Below are 16,005 nucleotides of genomic sequence, written 5' to 3'. Positions count from 1 at the left end.
TAGATTTGTGTCATTTGTGTGTATGTGCTAAGTTTTCAAAATTTATAATTTATTTTTCTAAAGAGTTGATGATGCTGCAATAAAATATTTGATTAAAAACATTTAAAATATGTTTCTTCTCATTTTAATTGTTTTATTGTAGCCTGAAAGAGCTACCCACTGTTTAATATTTGATTCACTTTATTCTTGGTTTGACAGGTGTTTTCAGAACATATTACAGACAGACACGTTCCTGTAATATTTAATGTTGCAGGAAACTTTTCGCCTCTTGTGTTGCCTTGGGCTCTGGATTTTGCAGGGGATCTACAAACAGACTGAGACTGAGTTTAGCACCTCCTCAGTGTTATATCTTCCAGTCCAGAGCCTGGCAGGAAACCAGTCATCAAAATAATCCCATGCTGTTATTTGATTTGATGCATAAAAATGCATAGAAAATATATTGATTGCTTTTACAGTAACTACTATAAATGTATGCTTAGAATACAACCAGGGTTTCCCTTTTACTGATATTTAATTCGTATTTACAAATGTTTGTATTTGTCTATTTTACATTCTGGCCAGTAGATGTCGTGCTATTAATATAAAGTAACAAGAAATTAACCCTTTTCTCGAACCACTCGGCTGAAATGGTTCAGTGCTTCATGAAGCTTTATCTCACGGTCACTATGTTAAAAAAAATAAATAAATAACAGAATTTCTACTGAAAGGCCAAAATAGATTTGAGCTTTCATAAAGAAAAAGTCCTGCGCAGCGCAGCAACAAGCGCAGCACGAAGAGGAGAAGAAGAACTTCCCGAGGTCAAAGGTAACCGTCGTATTTGAAAACATGGATCCCAACAAAGTGGCAGAAGGTAGCAGCTCTTGGCTGTCACACGTCTTTACGCTTTGTACATTCATTATACACAACTTCAATGTATGTGCCGGTGTAATGGGCTGTATTTCATTTTGCTTGACATTTATCAGCTATCTACCTTAGGCCAGTATATGAAAAGAAACAGACCTCGTTGCTATTTCTACTAGCTCATTTGTTAGCAAACATTTGTTGCCAACTTTCTTCTGTAACCGTTGTTAGCCACAGATTTAATTTATTGTTCTTATCACCTTCGTTGAAATGATTCAGCATCGTTAGCGAACAGCCAAGGCTCAATATTTTAACTTTTACTAATATAACGACTTTGACGAATGTCAGAATTTTTTGGGGAGTATGAATTTACATGTATTTAATCCACCATGTTTTCTTGGTGTACATTTGTCGATAGGGCATCTAACTACATGAAGCTAATGACCATGTGTAGTCTGTGGTTATATTATTATTTATGGCTGTAGTTGAAGATACGGCCGGAACAATATACAGTCATTGGGCCGGACCCTTGTTTTTTTAATGTGTTTTAAGCTCTCACGACTCCATACTAAGTATTTTTTACATGGTTTAGAGTTAAAGTGACTTCTCAAGAGGGCACTGGGTGGTGCTTGTAGTTGAAACTGCTTCACTTACAGTGAAAACGACACAGTCAAGAGAGCTGCATCCTGTATTTTTGAGTGTTCATTTGAAAAGCGAAATTGTCATTACAGTTTTCATAATGAACAAGATCACCATGATAACTATTTTGCTGGGTGTGCTCGTTTCCTTTGCAGCATCTGACAAGATGAGTGGTGATGGAGACATGGCATCTGTCATGGGATTCTCTGGGTTTGGTATGTGTAGTGTAACACAAATATTCAAATATTTGATAGACTTATTTTATTTCTTAAATGATTAACTGACAATATGAGTCATGACAATATTGTTCCTTCCAGGTAAGAAAGCCCGCACATTTGACCTGGATGCCATTTTTGAGCAGACCCGACGAACAGCCGTTGAGAGGAGTCAGCGTGTATTAGGTAAGTTTATAAACAACCATGACATGAAGAAGCTGATTAGTAATGAGTGTGTAATAGTAATCCGTGCATCCTTAGAAGAGCGGCAAAAGGAGACTCAGATGGAGGAGGAAGGGGAAAGCTCCAAGTCAGTCAAGTCGTCAGTCCACACTCTGAGAGACAAAGCTGCAGCTTCCTCTTCCAGGTACTTCCTTGTTGAGTTTTTTATATTTGGTCTGCCTGCCAATGCCTCATGGATTAATGTCATGTCTGTTATGACAGCATAAGAAAAGTTTTTTGCTTTGTCTGACACTTAGATTGTCTTTTCTTTTTTAGAAAACAGGAGAGTGACAGCAGCAGTGACAGTGACAGTGACAGTGACTCAGACTCAGAGCTTATTGGGCCACCGGTGCCTAGTCAACATACAGCTCAGGAGGATGATGATGAGCTTGTGGGACCTCCTCTTCCACCAGGTTACACAGGCAGCAGGGCTCACAGTGATGATGATGATGATGATCAGGAGGCAACAGATGATGATGATGATGATGTATGGCTGAAATTATCAATTTATCATAATCCATTTCATGAGAGTTACAAAATATTTCCCATATGTCCCTGTCCTGAATCTCCTTAAATTTTTAATTGTTCTGTCTAAAGCGTTCCATCTGTCATCCTGCTTCCTTACATAGGCCTTTTATTCACAGCAGATATTTTGACTTAGTAGGAAAAGCACATGTGTTACAAATAACATTAATGACGCTATAATATTTGAGTGTTCAATAAGTTGTGAAAGTAAGCCAGCATGCATAAAAGCAGGATCCTGAAACCGAAGCATCTAAATAGAATGCAGACATTGCTCATTTTACACCTGTGTTTGTTCAAATGTGACATGTCAAAATGTCTTTGGCAAAAAGGACTTTTAAAGACAACAGTTTCTGCTTTTAAAATTCCACCACTAGATGGCAGTACAGGAAAATATAAGCTGTGAGGTGTTGTTGCACTATGTCTATTTGTTTAACATCTATTTGGGTTTGTTTTTTTTCAGTTTTTTTCCATGCAAATATTTCTGTATCACCCAAATGATGGAAAGTTTCTGAATTTGAGACAAAAAAAAAAATCAAGGCCTCGAAAGTTTTTGAAAATTGACATAAATATATGTGGGTAATGCTTGAATTTATATATTCTTTGCAAAAATACCACATGGTCTGCCAGCACAAGTGAGAGGTGCTAAAGCATTCAAGCCTCTCTCTTTTTAATTGTTTTCTTTGAGCTTCCGTGTAGCCTGCTAGTTCTCATCATAAAAATTCTTAGTGTAATGGTTACTTAGCTTGCATCTCAAATTATGCTGTGTTGGGTCCTTTCCATAGGAGGGAATTGGGCCTAGAGAGTACATGAGAAGTCCTTGAATTTGATGTTTAAGAAGGTGTGTGAACCCTGATAGAAAATGAAGAATTACTCAAAAGTGTGGTGATACATTAGTGTATTCACTACACTGGCATTTATCACAGGCTGTGAGTGAAGGCCCTAAATTTTCACATGTGAATGTTCCCAGTCAGTAATTTGCAGCAGATGGCTGTGATTCCAGACTTTTTAGTCACACAAGCAATTGAATTAAAATGTTACGTGTGATTGAAGCTTGGAATGAAATGCAAAACTGTAACAACACATGTAATTCAGTCCTGTCTTCTTTTATCATTTCCTTGTATTCATCTCAACTTTCTGCCGCAGAATCCAGTGAAGAGGATTCCAGACACGCATGAGATCACTCTGCAGCATGGCACCAAGACGGTAAGATTGTCTTCTTTCAGCGCTTAAGTGATTATAATTGTTGCTTATGTGGTTCTCTGGAAATTTATGCAATGAGTTTCTGTTAGACAAGTGTGGCTTGTAATCAACAAAGAAATTTATTTATGTTATGCACATGCTAAACCATCTCATAATGCAGATCTGCATCAGTTATTGGATTTTCAGCCAAGGTTACCCAACTTTGTGCTGAGTTTATTTTAACAGTAAGAGCAACAGCAAGTCTGTTCTTTTGTAGCAGTGAGAAAAGGGGTGAAATTTGTTTCAAGTTTGTCCTTGGTGGAGAGACAATGTGGTGTTCAGATCCAGTGCTGATTGCATTTTTAAAACTGTTTAGTTTTGAATAAACTTTAAATATTTAGCCTCTATTTATTTTGCAGCCTTTAGAGGAGGCAGTGGGACTACACTGTCAAAAATTTCTGGCAGCAGAAGCAACCTTCCGCAGTTGGTTTTCCCTCTTTGATGATACTTTAAAAATAAACTGTATGGGCTTATAGATTGTCTTTAAGCTGTAAATAAGACAACTGTCTCCTCAGGTGTCGGCTCTTGGTTTAGACCCCTCTGGAGCCCGTTTGGTGACAGGTGGATATGATTTTGATGTTCGATTCTGGGATTTTGCGGGGATGGACCAGGCTCTGCAGGCCTTCAGGTCCTTGCAGCCCTGTGAGTGGTGAGTCCATTTCTGAGAACACAACGTGGAACACCAACACAGTTGCTTAACATGTGGTTAATTAGATTCATGCAAACATCCAGTACAATCACTGTGCCAAAGTGTACACACAAACACACATTTGTTGAGCTTCATTGAGCCTCACTCTGTGACATCCTCCCTTTTCATTCAAAATGAGCCTTTCACAAGCAGATGTTTGAGATATGTGGGTGTTTGTGTGTCTGTGTGTGTTTATTCTGTGTTTCACTGAAACCATCATCAAAGATTTAATTCTTTTTGGTTTTGGGAACCAGAGGGCTGAACTGGAGCAGGCTTCACCTTATTAACAAAAATGTATGCTACATTTCATTTGATTACAGTGTGATCCAGTAGCCTGTTTGGTTTACTAACAAGCTGGGCTTCATATAGAAAGCTGTGCTGTTGCGGTTCACTGTTCCTGTTTCCTGACTCAAAAAGGCAACTTGTGAGCTCAGTTGAACTAAAACAATGAAGACTCCGAGCATTTAGGGATATGTAGTGGGACTTTAAAGATGCCAAAACCTTCCAATTAAAAAACAGCAGTGATGCTAGCCTTACTTTCATTTAACCAGTGGAACTTTTTTCTATGTGTATGGAAATGTTGATGCCCCATCTACCCCCTGTTGTGTTAATGCTATTTGATATTGACCTGAATTGCTAATCTCACTCTGGTTAAGTGGTCCAGATAGTTGTCGGTCTCTTTACTTGCATGCACTGCTGTGCATTGTGGAATGATATGAGTGTTATTCAGTGTAAAATGGAAAACTTAAAAATCTTTATGAAAAGCACTGAATACACTTTAAAATTCAGTTTATTATGCATACCATATGTTTTTAGGTTGGTACTTGTTTGTAACAGCAGATTTTTATTATGTTTATTTACTCTGTGTTTTTCATTATGTTTTGTGTGTGTAATATGTTTCAAAAAGTGTGTTATTTTTCTTTCAATTCCAATTATTCTTTAAAATGCTATTATGCTCTGTTATTGTTTAGTATTTTGTGTGTTGTTGTAGTAGATCAAAGAGACCAATCATCAGATGTACATCAGATGTTGTCCTGTTTTGTTCCTATAGCTACATGTATCTAGTGTTTGTTTTTTTTCCTCTAAGCCATTTGAAGGAGAAAAAGCTTCTTATATAACAATGTTTTAGAGCAGGAGTCTTGTAAAATTACAGTTCACAGATGGCTTGCAGGCACAAAGACTGTCAGAATTTACAGTGCGTTCAGATAGTTTTCAGGCCCCTTGAATTTTTTCACATTTTGTTATGTTGCAGCCTTATGCTTACATAAAAAAAAAAACAAAAAAAAACATTCAATACCCCACAATGTGTCAAGTGTCAAACTGAATTTTAGAAGTTTTTGCAGTTTGCAAAGAAAAACTAAAATATCACATTGACGTAAGACCCTTTGCTATGACTGAAATTTACCTCAGCTGCCTCCTATTTCTCTTGATCATCTTTGATTGGAGTCCACCTGTGGTTAATGCAATCGATAGGACATGATTTGGACACCTTATATAAACACATCTATATAAGGTCTCACAGCTGACAATGCATATTGGAGCAAAAACCAAGCCATGAGGTGGAAGGAACTGCCTGCAGAGCTCAGAGACAGGATTGTGTCGTGGCACAGATCTGGGGAAGGCTACAAAAAAATTGCTGCTACACTGAAGGTCACCAAGACTATCTTCTTTGTCTCAGATGTCCTCTTCATGTGTGTCCTGTATGTGTGTCCCCTCAGTCATCAGATCAAGTCCCTGCAGTACAGCATCACAGGGGATGTCCTCCTGGTGATTTCTGGTAATGCACAGGCCAAGGTGTTGGACCGTGATGGCTTCAATGTCATGGAGTGTGTGAAGGGAGACCAGTACATTGTGGATATGGCTAACACCAAGGTATGCCAAAGAAGTGCTCACATATCATTGTGATTTATTACAACTCGGGTCTTATTTTTGTTGTTTTGGTCATTGTTTATATTGATTATGATGATGATGTGCTCACCACAACATCATCACTACAACCACAGTAAGCCCAGGGGACAGTAAACACGACTTGAAGCAGTTAGTATGAAAATTGAGATGAATGTTTGGATATTAATTTCACATTCCTCTTTCTTTTTCTCCTCCAAATAAATTTACCTGACCTGTAGGTTTGGTTAAAACCTGTTTGATATTTCTTGCCCCGTCTGACTTGTTTTCAGGGATGATGCTGCATTCCCAGGTTTCAGCAGTTTAGTTGGTCAGTGCAATGTTATTATTACCTATCGAAATGATGGCCAAAACTATAAGAATAAGACCAGGAGTTGTAATAAACTGGAATTAATCTTGAAGATCTTACAAGTATTTATTTCTATAGCAGGAGCAGCCTTCTAAAGAGTGACTGCTAATTCTAAACACAGGCTGGATGCTCTGCTCTTCTGCTCTGTGGGTTAACCCTGCCAATGAATAATGGTAGCAAGGTGTAGCTATCAGCTGGTCTGTTTTTAGATGTGAGGATAATGGTCTGTGCTGTGTGACCAGCCAGAGGCAGTCTCGGGGGGGGAGAGGAACACCACATGCTTTCAGGACTGTCGTGGTTCATCTCTTGCTTGTACCTGCATCTACAAAGGAAGATCTTAATTAACTGTCCATGTTTGGGCTTTGCTGAGTTTAAGAAGGCTGTATTGGTGGTCACTAACCATCTGCACCAGCTGCAGTGCATTTAGACATGGTTTATACCATCCATATGAATTACTTGAACAAGTGAAGGCCCATTGATTGCAAGTAGTGTTTTTCTGGATGTCCTGCATTCTTGTCCTGCTCAGTCCCATCTGGAGCTGAAGGGAGAGTTTGGTTCAATGAAAATGCGTTTTGGCCTGCTGACAGTGTCCCAGTCGATTAGTTGTGTCTCATGTGATAATTAAGTCCTTGCATTTACTCTGCCTCTGCTGACAATTACTTGCCTCCAGCTCATCCCAGTGTGTGCAGAGATTTGCCACACACAGGACTATATATACATGCAGTGAGATTAATAGTCCAAATACAAAAAGAAAAAAAAAAGAGAAAAACAGTAAATCCTCACATTGGAAAAGAACGTTTGGTATTTTTGGATTATAAAAGACTTAAAGGCATAATATGTAATTTAATGACAATTTGAAGTAGTGTGAGATCATGGTATTTATTATCTTTACTACCATTGCTGTCTTTGTAGTGAGCTGCTCCCGGTTGTGTCAATCGTTGAAGAGGTTTTTACTGGGAGAATAATTATCGGCAGATGTCTTCTCCTATTCAAAACAAATGGACCTGTTGATAAAATCTGGTAAAAACACTGAATAAAGCAGTTTGACATTAGAAATCAGTGTTTCTCCGATTCTGCTCAGGGGACACAACGTGTCATTAGGGCTGGGAGCTGAGCTGCCGCTAACGTTTGCTAAGCTTGTTTCTCTGATAACGTAGGATCCAGACATCCGATGACTTAAATCCTTCTTCCAGTTAAATATATAATCAAGAAACGACCAAGATCTTAAAAATGTATTGTAAACACTTGGCTTTAAAGTGGATTAAAGTCAGTTTTGACCACTGCGCAAAGTGGATATGACAGCATTGGTGTGGCCAAATGAAACAGGCTTTACGGCTTTCCCTAGGTTTGAAAATTGCTGGAAACATAAGGGATAAAGTACACAACTCAACAAAATATATAGCATTGGTCTAGTCGTTTTTAGACATGTTTATGTGGAAAAGTTACATATTAAACCTTTAAACTTCAACATGATTCACTAATGAATGAATTTTCTGTCTGTTTGGTTTTTTGATTCATTGACTGTCCAGCTCCAAATTGTAGTTGATCAGTAATTAGAGAATCCTCTGTAGCTTATGCTAAATGCACTTTCAGTCAGTTGTTGTTATCAGGGATGGTTCTTTTCTTGGCTCTGTATGTCATTAACATGCTTTTTTTGGGTTTACTATTAGTATAAATATCAGTCTGTTTCTCTTTAGTCATTGGCAATTTGTTGTCCTAAACTGTTGAGGAAGGAGAATCAGATTTGTTTCGGAAGGTAACGGCTCCTTCACCCTAATCATGAAGCTCATTTGTTTATTTTGATGTTATTGCACAGAGCAGAGAAGCAGCTGAGTCATTCTCAGCTCATTTGAGCTCTAACCTCACCATATAGTGAGTGTGTATTTTACCATTAAATTTAACAACTAGCAATTTGTTATTAATCCCTTTTCCTCATTAAACAGCAAGCCTTTGGCAGTTCTTTTTTTATTGATTATTAAAGTAGTGTGTTTAAAGTATTTGATGGTGAACAGACAGGCCACTCTTCCTGGTGCACACATACCAATGTTATTTGGTCGACTTCTGCTCATGCAAGGCTGTGCTTTCTTAAGCATCCTGTCAAATAGCAGTATGTCATGTCTGAAGCCTCTTTGCAGCACACTGAAGTGTTTCTCTCTGACCTGGCATTGAGGGAGGCCTCTCGCTGGGTTATTCCACTTTGAAGTCATTTGTTATGAGTAATTCTCCGTGGAACTGCTCTGGAAGAGGAAATGTCTAAAAGTTACTCGATTGCTGTTTGAAGCTGTGACACAGCCTTCTGCACTGCTTCAGAGCTCAGTAGCTCAGTTGTAAGGCGAGGCCTACATCAAGGAAGGCCACAAGTCCAGGGTTACAGAATGATCAAATCAAAGGTCCTTTCCTCAAGGGAGAGCCCTTTAAGGTGCATTCACATGAAGAAAAATAATTGGTACCTCCCAGGAACTTCAGCATATATCTCTGTGGATACAGGCCTTACAGTTGCCATGTAGTTCACACTCTCTCACAACTCTGAAAATACATTGTCACAAAAACGTAATAGCACCCCTGAAATAAGTAACTGATGACCTTTTGTACAGCAGTCTTGGCTCAAGATTTAACAGCGAAGAACAACAGCTGTCTTTGCACATAATTTGTGTGCAGTGAGATTGAAAAATGTGTCTTCATTAATTCACCTTCATTGGTTCCTCCTGGTGACCAGCTCTTACTGGCTGAAACTTCTACAGCTGGCCTCTGAACACCCAATGAGTTTGAAAACAGTGGGAACAGGGGAAGTGGCAGTACTGAATGTCCATGGTAAAGGCTGGATCCATAGTAAACCTTGTGATTCATGGGTGTGTGCTGATTTTCAAAGCAACTTGAAGCTAACCACTGGTCCACAATAATTTAGTGCCTGTTAAAAGTTGAATTTTCCCTTTCTGCTCTTTTCAGGGCCACACAGCGATGCTGAATAGTGGCTGTTGGCACCCCAAGATTAAAGAAGAGTTCATGACCTGCTCCAATGATGGGTGAGTTCTAAATAAGTGTTATGAGCTATGACTTGTAGATAAAAGGGTAACAACACTCTACCAACAGCTATTTAGTACATAAGCATACATAATCCTGTAAATTATCTGAAGGAGAGACAGTAATGGAAATGTCCACTAGATGCACAAGCACATCAAATATTTGTTGGTCTTCAAGCATTAAAATGTGTCATTATTACAAATAATTACAGAACTGAACAATATCTACTTCATGAAACAGGAGACATGCTGTGCTTCTAAGTAATTATCAGAAATACTATGTACTATCCTGTCTTATCTACATCTGTTTCTGACTGTAAACATTTTATTGCATTAGTCTGTATGACTTCACGGGATGTGTAAAAAAAGACACCTTAAATGGTTTTATGTACAGTGATAACGAGAAATGGCCAAAATATCTGTTTATCTTCAGCTGAAATCTTTATTGGATGTGCCATATTCAATAACAACACTCCTGAGTATGGTTATGATTTACTTCTCCAACATTCATTCAGAATCATTGCTAATCGTCACTAACTAGTATAATCCATGTCCAACTGCATTTACTCCACTGAACAGACTTTTCGTTGCTCTCCAGTCCGCTCCTCCTCTTCTCTGTCACCAGCAGGGAGTCCTCTAGTCCAGACAATGCCTCTGGAAAGGATAGCTCTGCCTCACAGCTGTGCATTGATACATGCTACATTTTACACTGGATGTTGTCCAAATGCGGCCCTTCATTTGTATGCAGTAATTTGGAACAGAGTAACACAGCAGGAGATAACAAGATGTCACACAGAGACACACAAATATTCTTTCTGTTCCAGTTAAGAGTGTTTTGTTCTCATTAAAAACAACACTAGACCTGCATGACCGCAGGAGCTATAACCCTTTGCTGTGTGTATAGGTGTGCGTGAATATTTGTGAGTGAGAGCGCAGTGATGAGTCTAAGTGAGTGTGACAGGCAGCAGTGCAGAAACCCAGGGCTATCATCATTAAGTGAAAACAAGGGTCTGGCTTTGTGGGCAGGCTGCAGCCCAGTGTTTACCAGTGTTACTGCTCTCCCAGATGTGGAGGCTGGTTTATTTAGCTCTTATTGAGGCTCTGGAAATCCTCCCCTGGCACGTTAGCACTGGGTGTTGCCCCTGGACAGCTCACAGGAGAACAGCGGAGAGGAGCGTATAGGGAGCCATTCACAGGCAAAGCAGCTGCATGTGAGGAAGGTTCACAGCAGCAGAGCAGGTCAGCACAGCAACCTGAGTCTCAGAGATGGAAAGAGCCAGTGATGAAGAGAGGAAATGAGAGAGGGACTGCATATATATATGATTTGCAGGTGGAAGAAGTCGTCTTTCTGACCTTTCGTAAATCTCCCTTATTGCACTTTTACTCTTCATCACGTTAGTAATGTGCAGCGTAATACATGGGTTACCTGGTGATATAGTGCTTCACTTTCTTTGCAGTCCCTCTCGTTCCTACAGTGCAAACAAAATGTAGATGCGAGGGTTTAAACAGGTGCCAAACATACAGGTCATGTTACTTAGATCCTTGTTTCTGTATTTGGTAACATGTTGTTTTCTGCATTCAGGATTTTATGTTAGGATAAACAAAAGGCAACCAGGTGCTTGCTGATCATTAGATATCTGGAGGTTCTGGATTTTACTTAGCAGATTTATTTGGCATCTTGGAACAGGCCCCAGGACCATATTCGAGTGAATTTTCAACTACTGTCTTTAAAAAAAAAAAAAAAAAAGTATAATAGAAAAAAGGTTGGATATTGTTACTAAGAATTCTATATACAGTGGCATCCAAAAGTCTGAGAGCACTTTCATTGTCTCATATTTTTGGACACCACTGTATGTTTGGCAGTGTGTTTTCTTTATTGACAAGAGTGTCAGCCTATCACTCTCAGAAGTGGTGGTAGCTCATTCCTCTTTATCCCCATCAGGGTTCCCCCTTGTTGTCCCCCAAACGTTTGGCTTCTGGCTTTAATAATTGTTAAAATGCCAAGCAATGCAAGATGCATATTTGCATTAATGCTGACTGTGTTCTGCAGCCACTGTGAGGGCCTGAAACAGCTGTGACACTGCTGTCACTTTATAGGTGGACTTTTTGGAATATGAATGAAATGTACTGAAGCTGAACCTGAGGATATTCTAGGCTTTCAGTCTTCACAGATTATGAATGCTGCAGTTTTTATGGAGGGACCACGGAGCAATGTATTGTCCTTTCTTTTCTCCTCACCACCACCACATGTATGCTGCTCCGTCCACTTCACTGTCATTCTTTGAATAGGTGGAGAGTCTGCAGAGGCCACACTGTATTCAGTGGGCCTCTTAAGAATGGATCAGTAGTCGTCCAACAGTACCAGTGGGCACCTGCTACTGGCTTCCTCTGCTTAAACATCAGACCAACATCTAGGTTTTCTCCAGTCTTTCTTCCCATGTCGGCCTAGTTGGAGGGTCTTTGTTGTGTTTATTTGAATAGGTTATTAAGCATGATCACTGGACCGCCCAGCCCCTTAATTAAAGATCCCCCAAGTTGTGTGGAATTTCATTCATGAGCACTGCCTCCCAGTTCCCTGAATGATTTCATTAACCCAGACAATTTTTTTCTCTGAGAGGAAGTGGATGAGCGGGAAGTACTGATGAAGCAGTTTAATAATGCAGCAGCAGGGTGGTAGTGATTGTCCCTGCACACTGAGGACTGAAAGGGGCTTGAGCAGAAATGTGAGACTCCAGTCGGTCAGTGAAAAGCATTTCTGCTCAGACTGGTGTGAATGTGTCAACATTTCGCATTCTTCTGTCATTCTGTTGGGGGAGTTTGTGTGATTTTAAAACCGCACAAAGTTTTCCAACAATATCCATGTTTGATCCAGGGGTGCCAAATACGTATTAAGCACAGAGCCACTTTAACTAAGTCTTTGCTGAAAGACTGAACACCTGTTTGAAAACTGCAGATTTATTTCTCAGAAAGTGAAGGCAATATGTGCTGGGTCTATTCCCAGTGGAAGTATTTCTTTGGCAGGCTTACACTTGAAGTAAACTAAAATATGACTGGGACTTTGTGTCAGTGGTGTATTTTGAGAGCTGCAGCCTTTTCTAATGAACAAAATCTCACATACAAGTGGCTTAAAATTCTGCAAATGAGCTCTGTTCAAAGTTAAAAAAAAAAAGAAAAAAAAACACTGCATAATATTGTTAACAAAATAGAACAGTGGAGAAAACTTAACATTAGTGGCTTATGATATATGGTAGGATATGATATTGCTGATTCTTGGTTTCACTTTATGTAGTTCTATAGCTCCTCAGGAGAACGATCAAAAATTAATGTGGTGCTCTTTTAGTGACTGAAAGTTCCACAACTGGAAAAGAGGATAGGACAAATGGTGACTTTCTAATTGGGCCCACATGTTACTTCTGTTGAGTCTTGAGACACACTTGGGCATGTGCACACATAAATACACACAATTTGAAGAATGTTTCCAGGAGGTTTAAATGCCAGGGATTCCCTTCGCGTTGGCCTGCTGTCAGGGCTGCAGCTGGACTTGGATGTGTAGCTGTATGCAAGGAGACCCAGAGGACAACATGTCAGGTCCTTTTACTGCTGAGGAACAAACTATTTGTCTTTGTCATGTGCTTCAACCAAACACATGACATTATACATGTGGCATATTCAGGAATTATCGTTGGAGAGGATCTACAAAAAAAGGAAAAGTCACACAAAGAAGATTCATGACATTCTGTGTGGATAAATCTCGGAAATCAATGATGTAGTCATCACCTGTTCTCAAAATGTTTTACTTTAAAGCTTTGAATAAGTCAGTATTTCATACAGTTCTCAAGGTTTGTATCTTGTGTGTCCTAATTGATCATTCCTGGCATGCTGATCTTATCAAGTAGGAAATCTATTTTTCACTTCTTTCAGCCAAAGGCTTGGTGACGGCTTACTTTAGGTTTTTTGAAGAGAAAGGGCATTACTGCTGGGTTATTAAAGGTGATCTGCGTGACAGAACAGGGATGAAGAGTGAGGACAGACACCACAAAGTGTGTGCGAGCATGTTGGGGCGATTCACACAGTTTGACACATCAGGTTCATCCACAGTCCAGCACATCTCCAACTGTTGCCCGCCTTACAACGCAACTGTTCCATATCCTGCCCAAGAACGCACATACCGTACCTTTAAGGAGTGCATTTATCCTTCTTGTTCAATTTACAGTCTTGACTGAATTTCTGACTGATAGTAACTTTAGTGTGTGTGCATGGATGTGTTTTGTATCTTATTGAACTAAATACTGGGCTATGTCCTTATGGGGAAGTCCAATAATAAATGTTTTATCAGTCAGATTGCTTGATTATATCTGAGGAGCTGTGTTGACTTTGAGTCAAGCATCTTGTACCTATAGAGAGAGTGTGTGTGTGTGTGTGTTTTCCCACCTGCCTACTAAGGCCTTTTTAGGTTTGTCTTCTATCTTGGAGCCACAGTAATAATATTGTGAATTTGCTTGAATTGGCACCTCACTCTACCTACAGTGCATCCTTGCTTAGACCTCAGTGTTTCTTCTTTTGATTCCTCGCTTGAATGCCACTGTGCATATGCCTCCTTCCAAATCCCTCTGTTATTTCCCCACTTTGTCTTCTTCAGCTGGAGATGGAAGATAGAGCATCTTTTCTCCTAATCCGCTTTTCACATAACAGAGCCCCAGTTAGTCAGTCAACCGGCCATCAGGCAACACCACCTAGCTCCAATAAACCAATAAACAACCTTATACAAAACGTATACCTTTCTTTTCCCTCTTTCTTCTTTATCTCATCATCTGAGAAAATGATCCTAGCAACCATCACCCCCACTGGGCCTGTAACCTGACAGACAGATAAAATCTGGGGCCAGGGGAGTTGTCACTCCTCAGTTGATGTGTGAACGACTGTGCTACCTCGTAAAGTGCACATGCATGAGTGAGGATGTATGGGTCTCATTTTTATTACATTCACCCTTCTGTCTCTGAAGCATATGAGCGGGAAAAAGGAGGCTGCTGATTGAAGGGAAAACAGGGTGGCAGGGAAGAGGAAAGGATGAAGGTATTGCCCTTGAATGTTTTTTGATGTTTTTTTTTTTTTTCATGTCACATGTGAATATTTTGACATCTCATCCTCTTTCATTGTTATTACCTTCCCAAAACAACCACCTCCTCTGGGAGAACAAGGTTTAGGACTGCCCCAGATGTTTCCCTCTGGAATAAAAGGTGCAACTTTAATTAGGTGAAGCTGCAGGTCATTTTTTATTTTTACCTCTTTTGAGTTTTGTTATTCTAATGCAAGATGAAAAGTTTTTACTTTAATTAACTAAATTAGATAACCACATATTATCTAATTTGGTTTGGTTTGACAGTTTCCCCTTCCCTACCCTCTTCAGTCTATTTCCTCTGACAGGTGAGGGTGTGCAGTCTTCATTCTGTGTGCGTAGTTGGCTCCATCCTCTTGGCTCTGTCCCCTTGACAGCCAGCAATGCCATGTTTTGGAAAAAGCCCTTACGATAAATAGCATTCCAGGTTTTGTGTGCCATGCGAAAGGTTATGTTGTCTTTATTAGCTTGACAGACGCCTACAGTCTTCCGTAAACAAAATAGAGATGTCTGTGTGAGGCAGCAGGTGGACCAATTTGTCATCCAGTCCATGGTTATCACTCTGTCTTATTCATCCTCACACATACACATGTATATACACTCATGTAAACACTTACTGTACAATGCAGAGGCCTTCATGTTGTACGGGGTGACCTCCTTTTATATGTGTGACATTTGTACCTTTTTTCCCAGCAAGAGGTTTTTTTGATTTATGAACCGCTTTGGTTTATGTGGATTTAAACACAACTATGCATCAAACAGAGTTTTATTTGACCCTTGCCAGTTCTCACTCAAACCATATGTCTTCAGTTGGCATTTGTATCACATTGTTAGACTTATCCAAACACAGTTGAGTGTGTGTGCCTGTGACTTTGTATCTAGCCACGGAGGAATCTTTGCCTGGCTGTTAGTAGCAGCCCTGCCTGTGTGTTTATACTCCTCTGCTGACCTCATGACCCAAAGGTCACAGTGCTCACTAAAGCAAGCAGTGGGTCACAGACACATTTGGACACACTCTGTCTGGCATGAGTGTTGGTGTGGGTGTGTGAGAGGTTGGCTAAACATTTTTGTGTGTAGTCTTTCAATAAATAAATGTGGAGGAGCTTTACGTCTCATCAAGTGACTTGTGGTGCTGGTAGGCAACTCAGTTTGCTTTTTCTCTGTACATTTTTATTTAAAACCTTTCTCGTCATTTTTTTTCTTTCATCACTGCAGGATCTGTTATGCAGTTCTTCAATTTTCTCAAG

General features: G+C 39.8%; 1 protein-coding gene across 4 annotated transcripts in view; it reads left to right on the top strand.

The window, feature by feature from the left end:
- The first annotated feature begins 624 nt into the window (after positions 1–624).
- Positions 625–16,005, top strand: part of LOC139611115 (WD repeat-containing protein 70) — a 40,091-nt gene continuing 24,710 nt past the window's right edge. Inside the window, exons 1-9 of one of the 4 annotated variants that reach the window (XM_071465462.1) lie at positions 625–850; positions 1,635–1,694; positions 1,797–1,880; positions 1,959–2,061; positions 2,193–2,403; positions 3,585–3,644; positions 4,196–4,329; positions 6,087–6,240; positions 9,569–9,645. In XM_071465462.1, the coding sequence (XP_071321563.1) occupies positions 826–850; positions 1,635–1,694; positions 1,797–1,880; positions 1,959–2,061; positions 2,193–2,403; positions 3,585–3,644; positions 4,196–4,329; positions 6,087–6,240; positions 9,569–9,645 (908 nt within the window). In that variant the 5' untranslated portion in view covers positions 625–825. Of the gene's footprint in view, positions 851–1,634; positions 1,695–1,796; positions 1,881–1,955; positions 2,062–2,192; positions 2,404–3,584; positions 3,645–4,195; positions 4,330–6,086; positions 6,241–9,568; positions 9,646–16,005 lie in introns of all 4 variants that reach the window. The other 3 variants (XM_071465461.1, XM_071465463.1, XM_071465460.1) reach the window with 3 other exon arrangements.

This window comes from Trachinotus anak, unplaced genomic scaffold (assembly GCF_046630095.1).
Source record: "Trachinotus anak isolate AG129_WGS33_773 ecotype Australia unplaced genomic scaffold, CSIRO_AGI_Tana_v1 ptg000028l, whole genome shotgun sequence".
Lineage (NCBI taxonomy): Eukaryota > Metazoa > Chordata > Actinopteri > Carangiformes > Carangidae > Trachinotus > Trachinotus anak.
The sequence above is the reverse complement of the archived record's forward strand: the minus strand, read 5'-3'. Positions and strand labels throughout refer to the sequence as shown.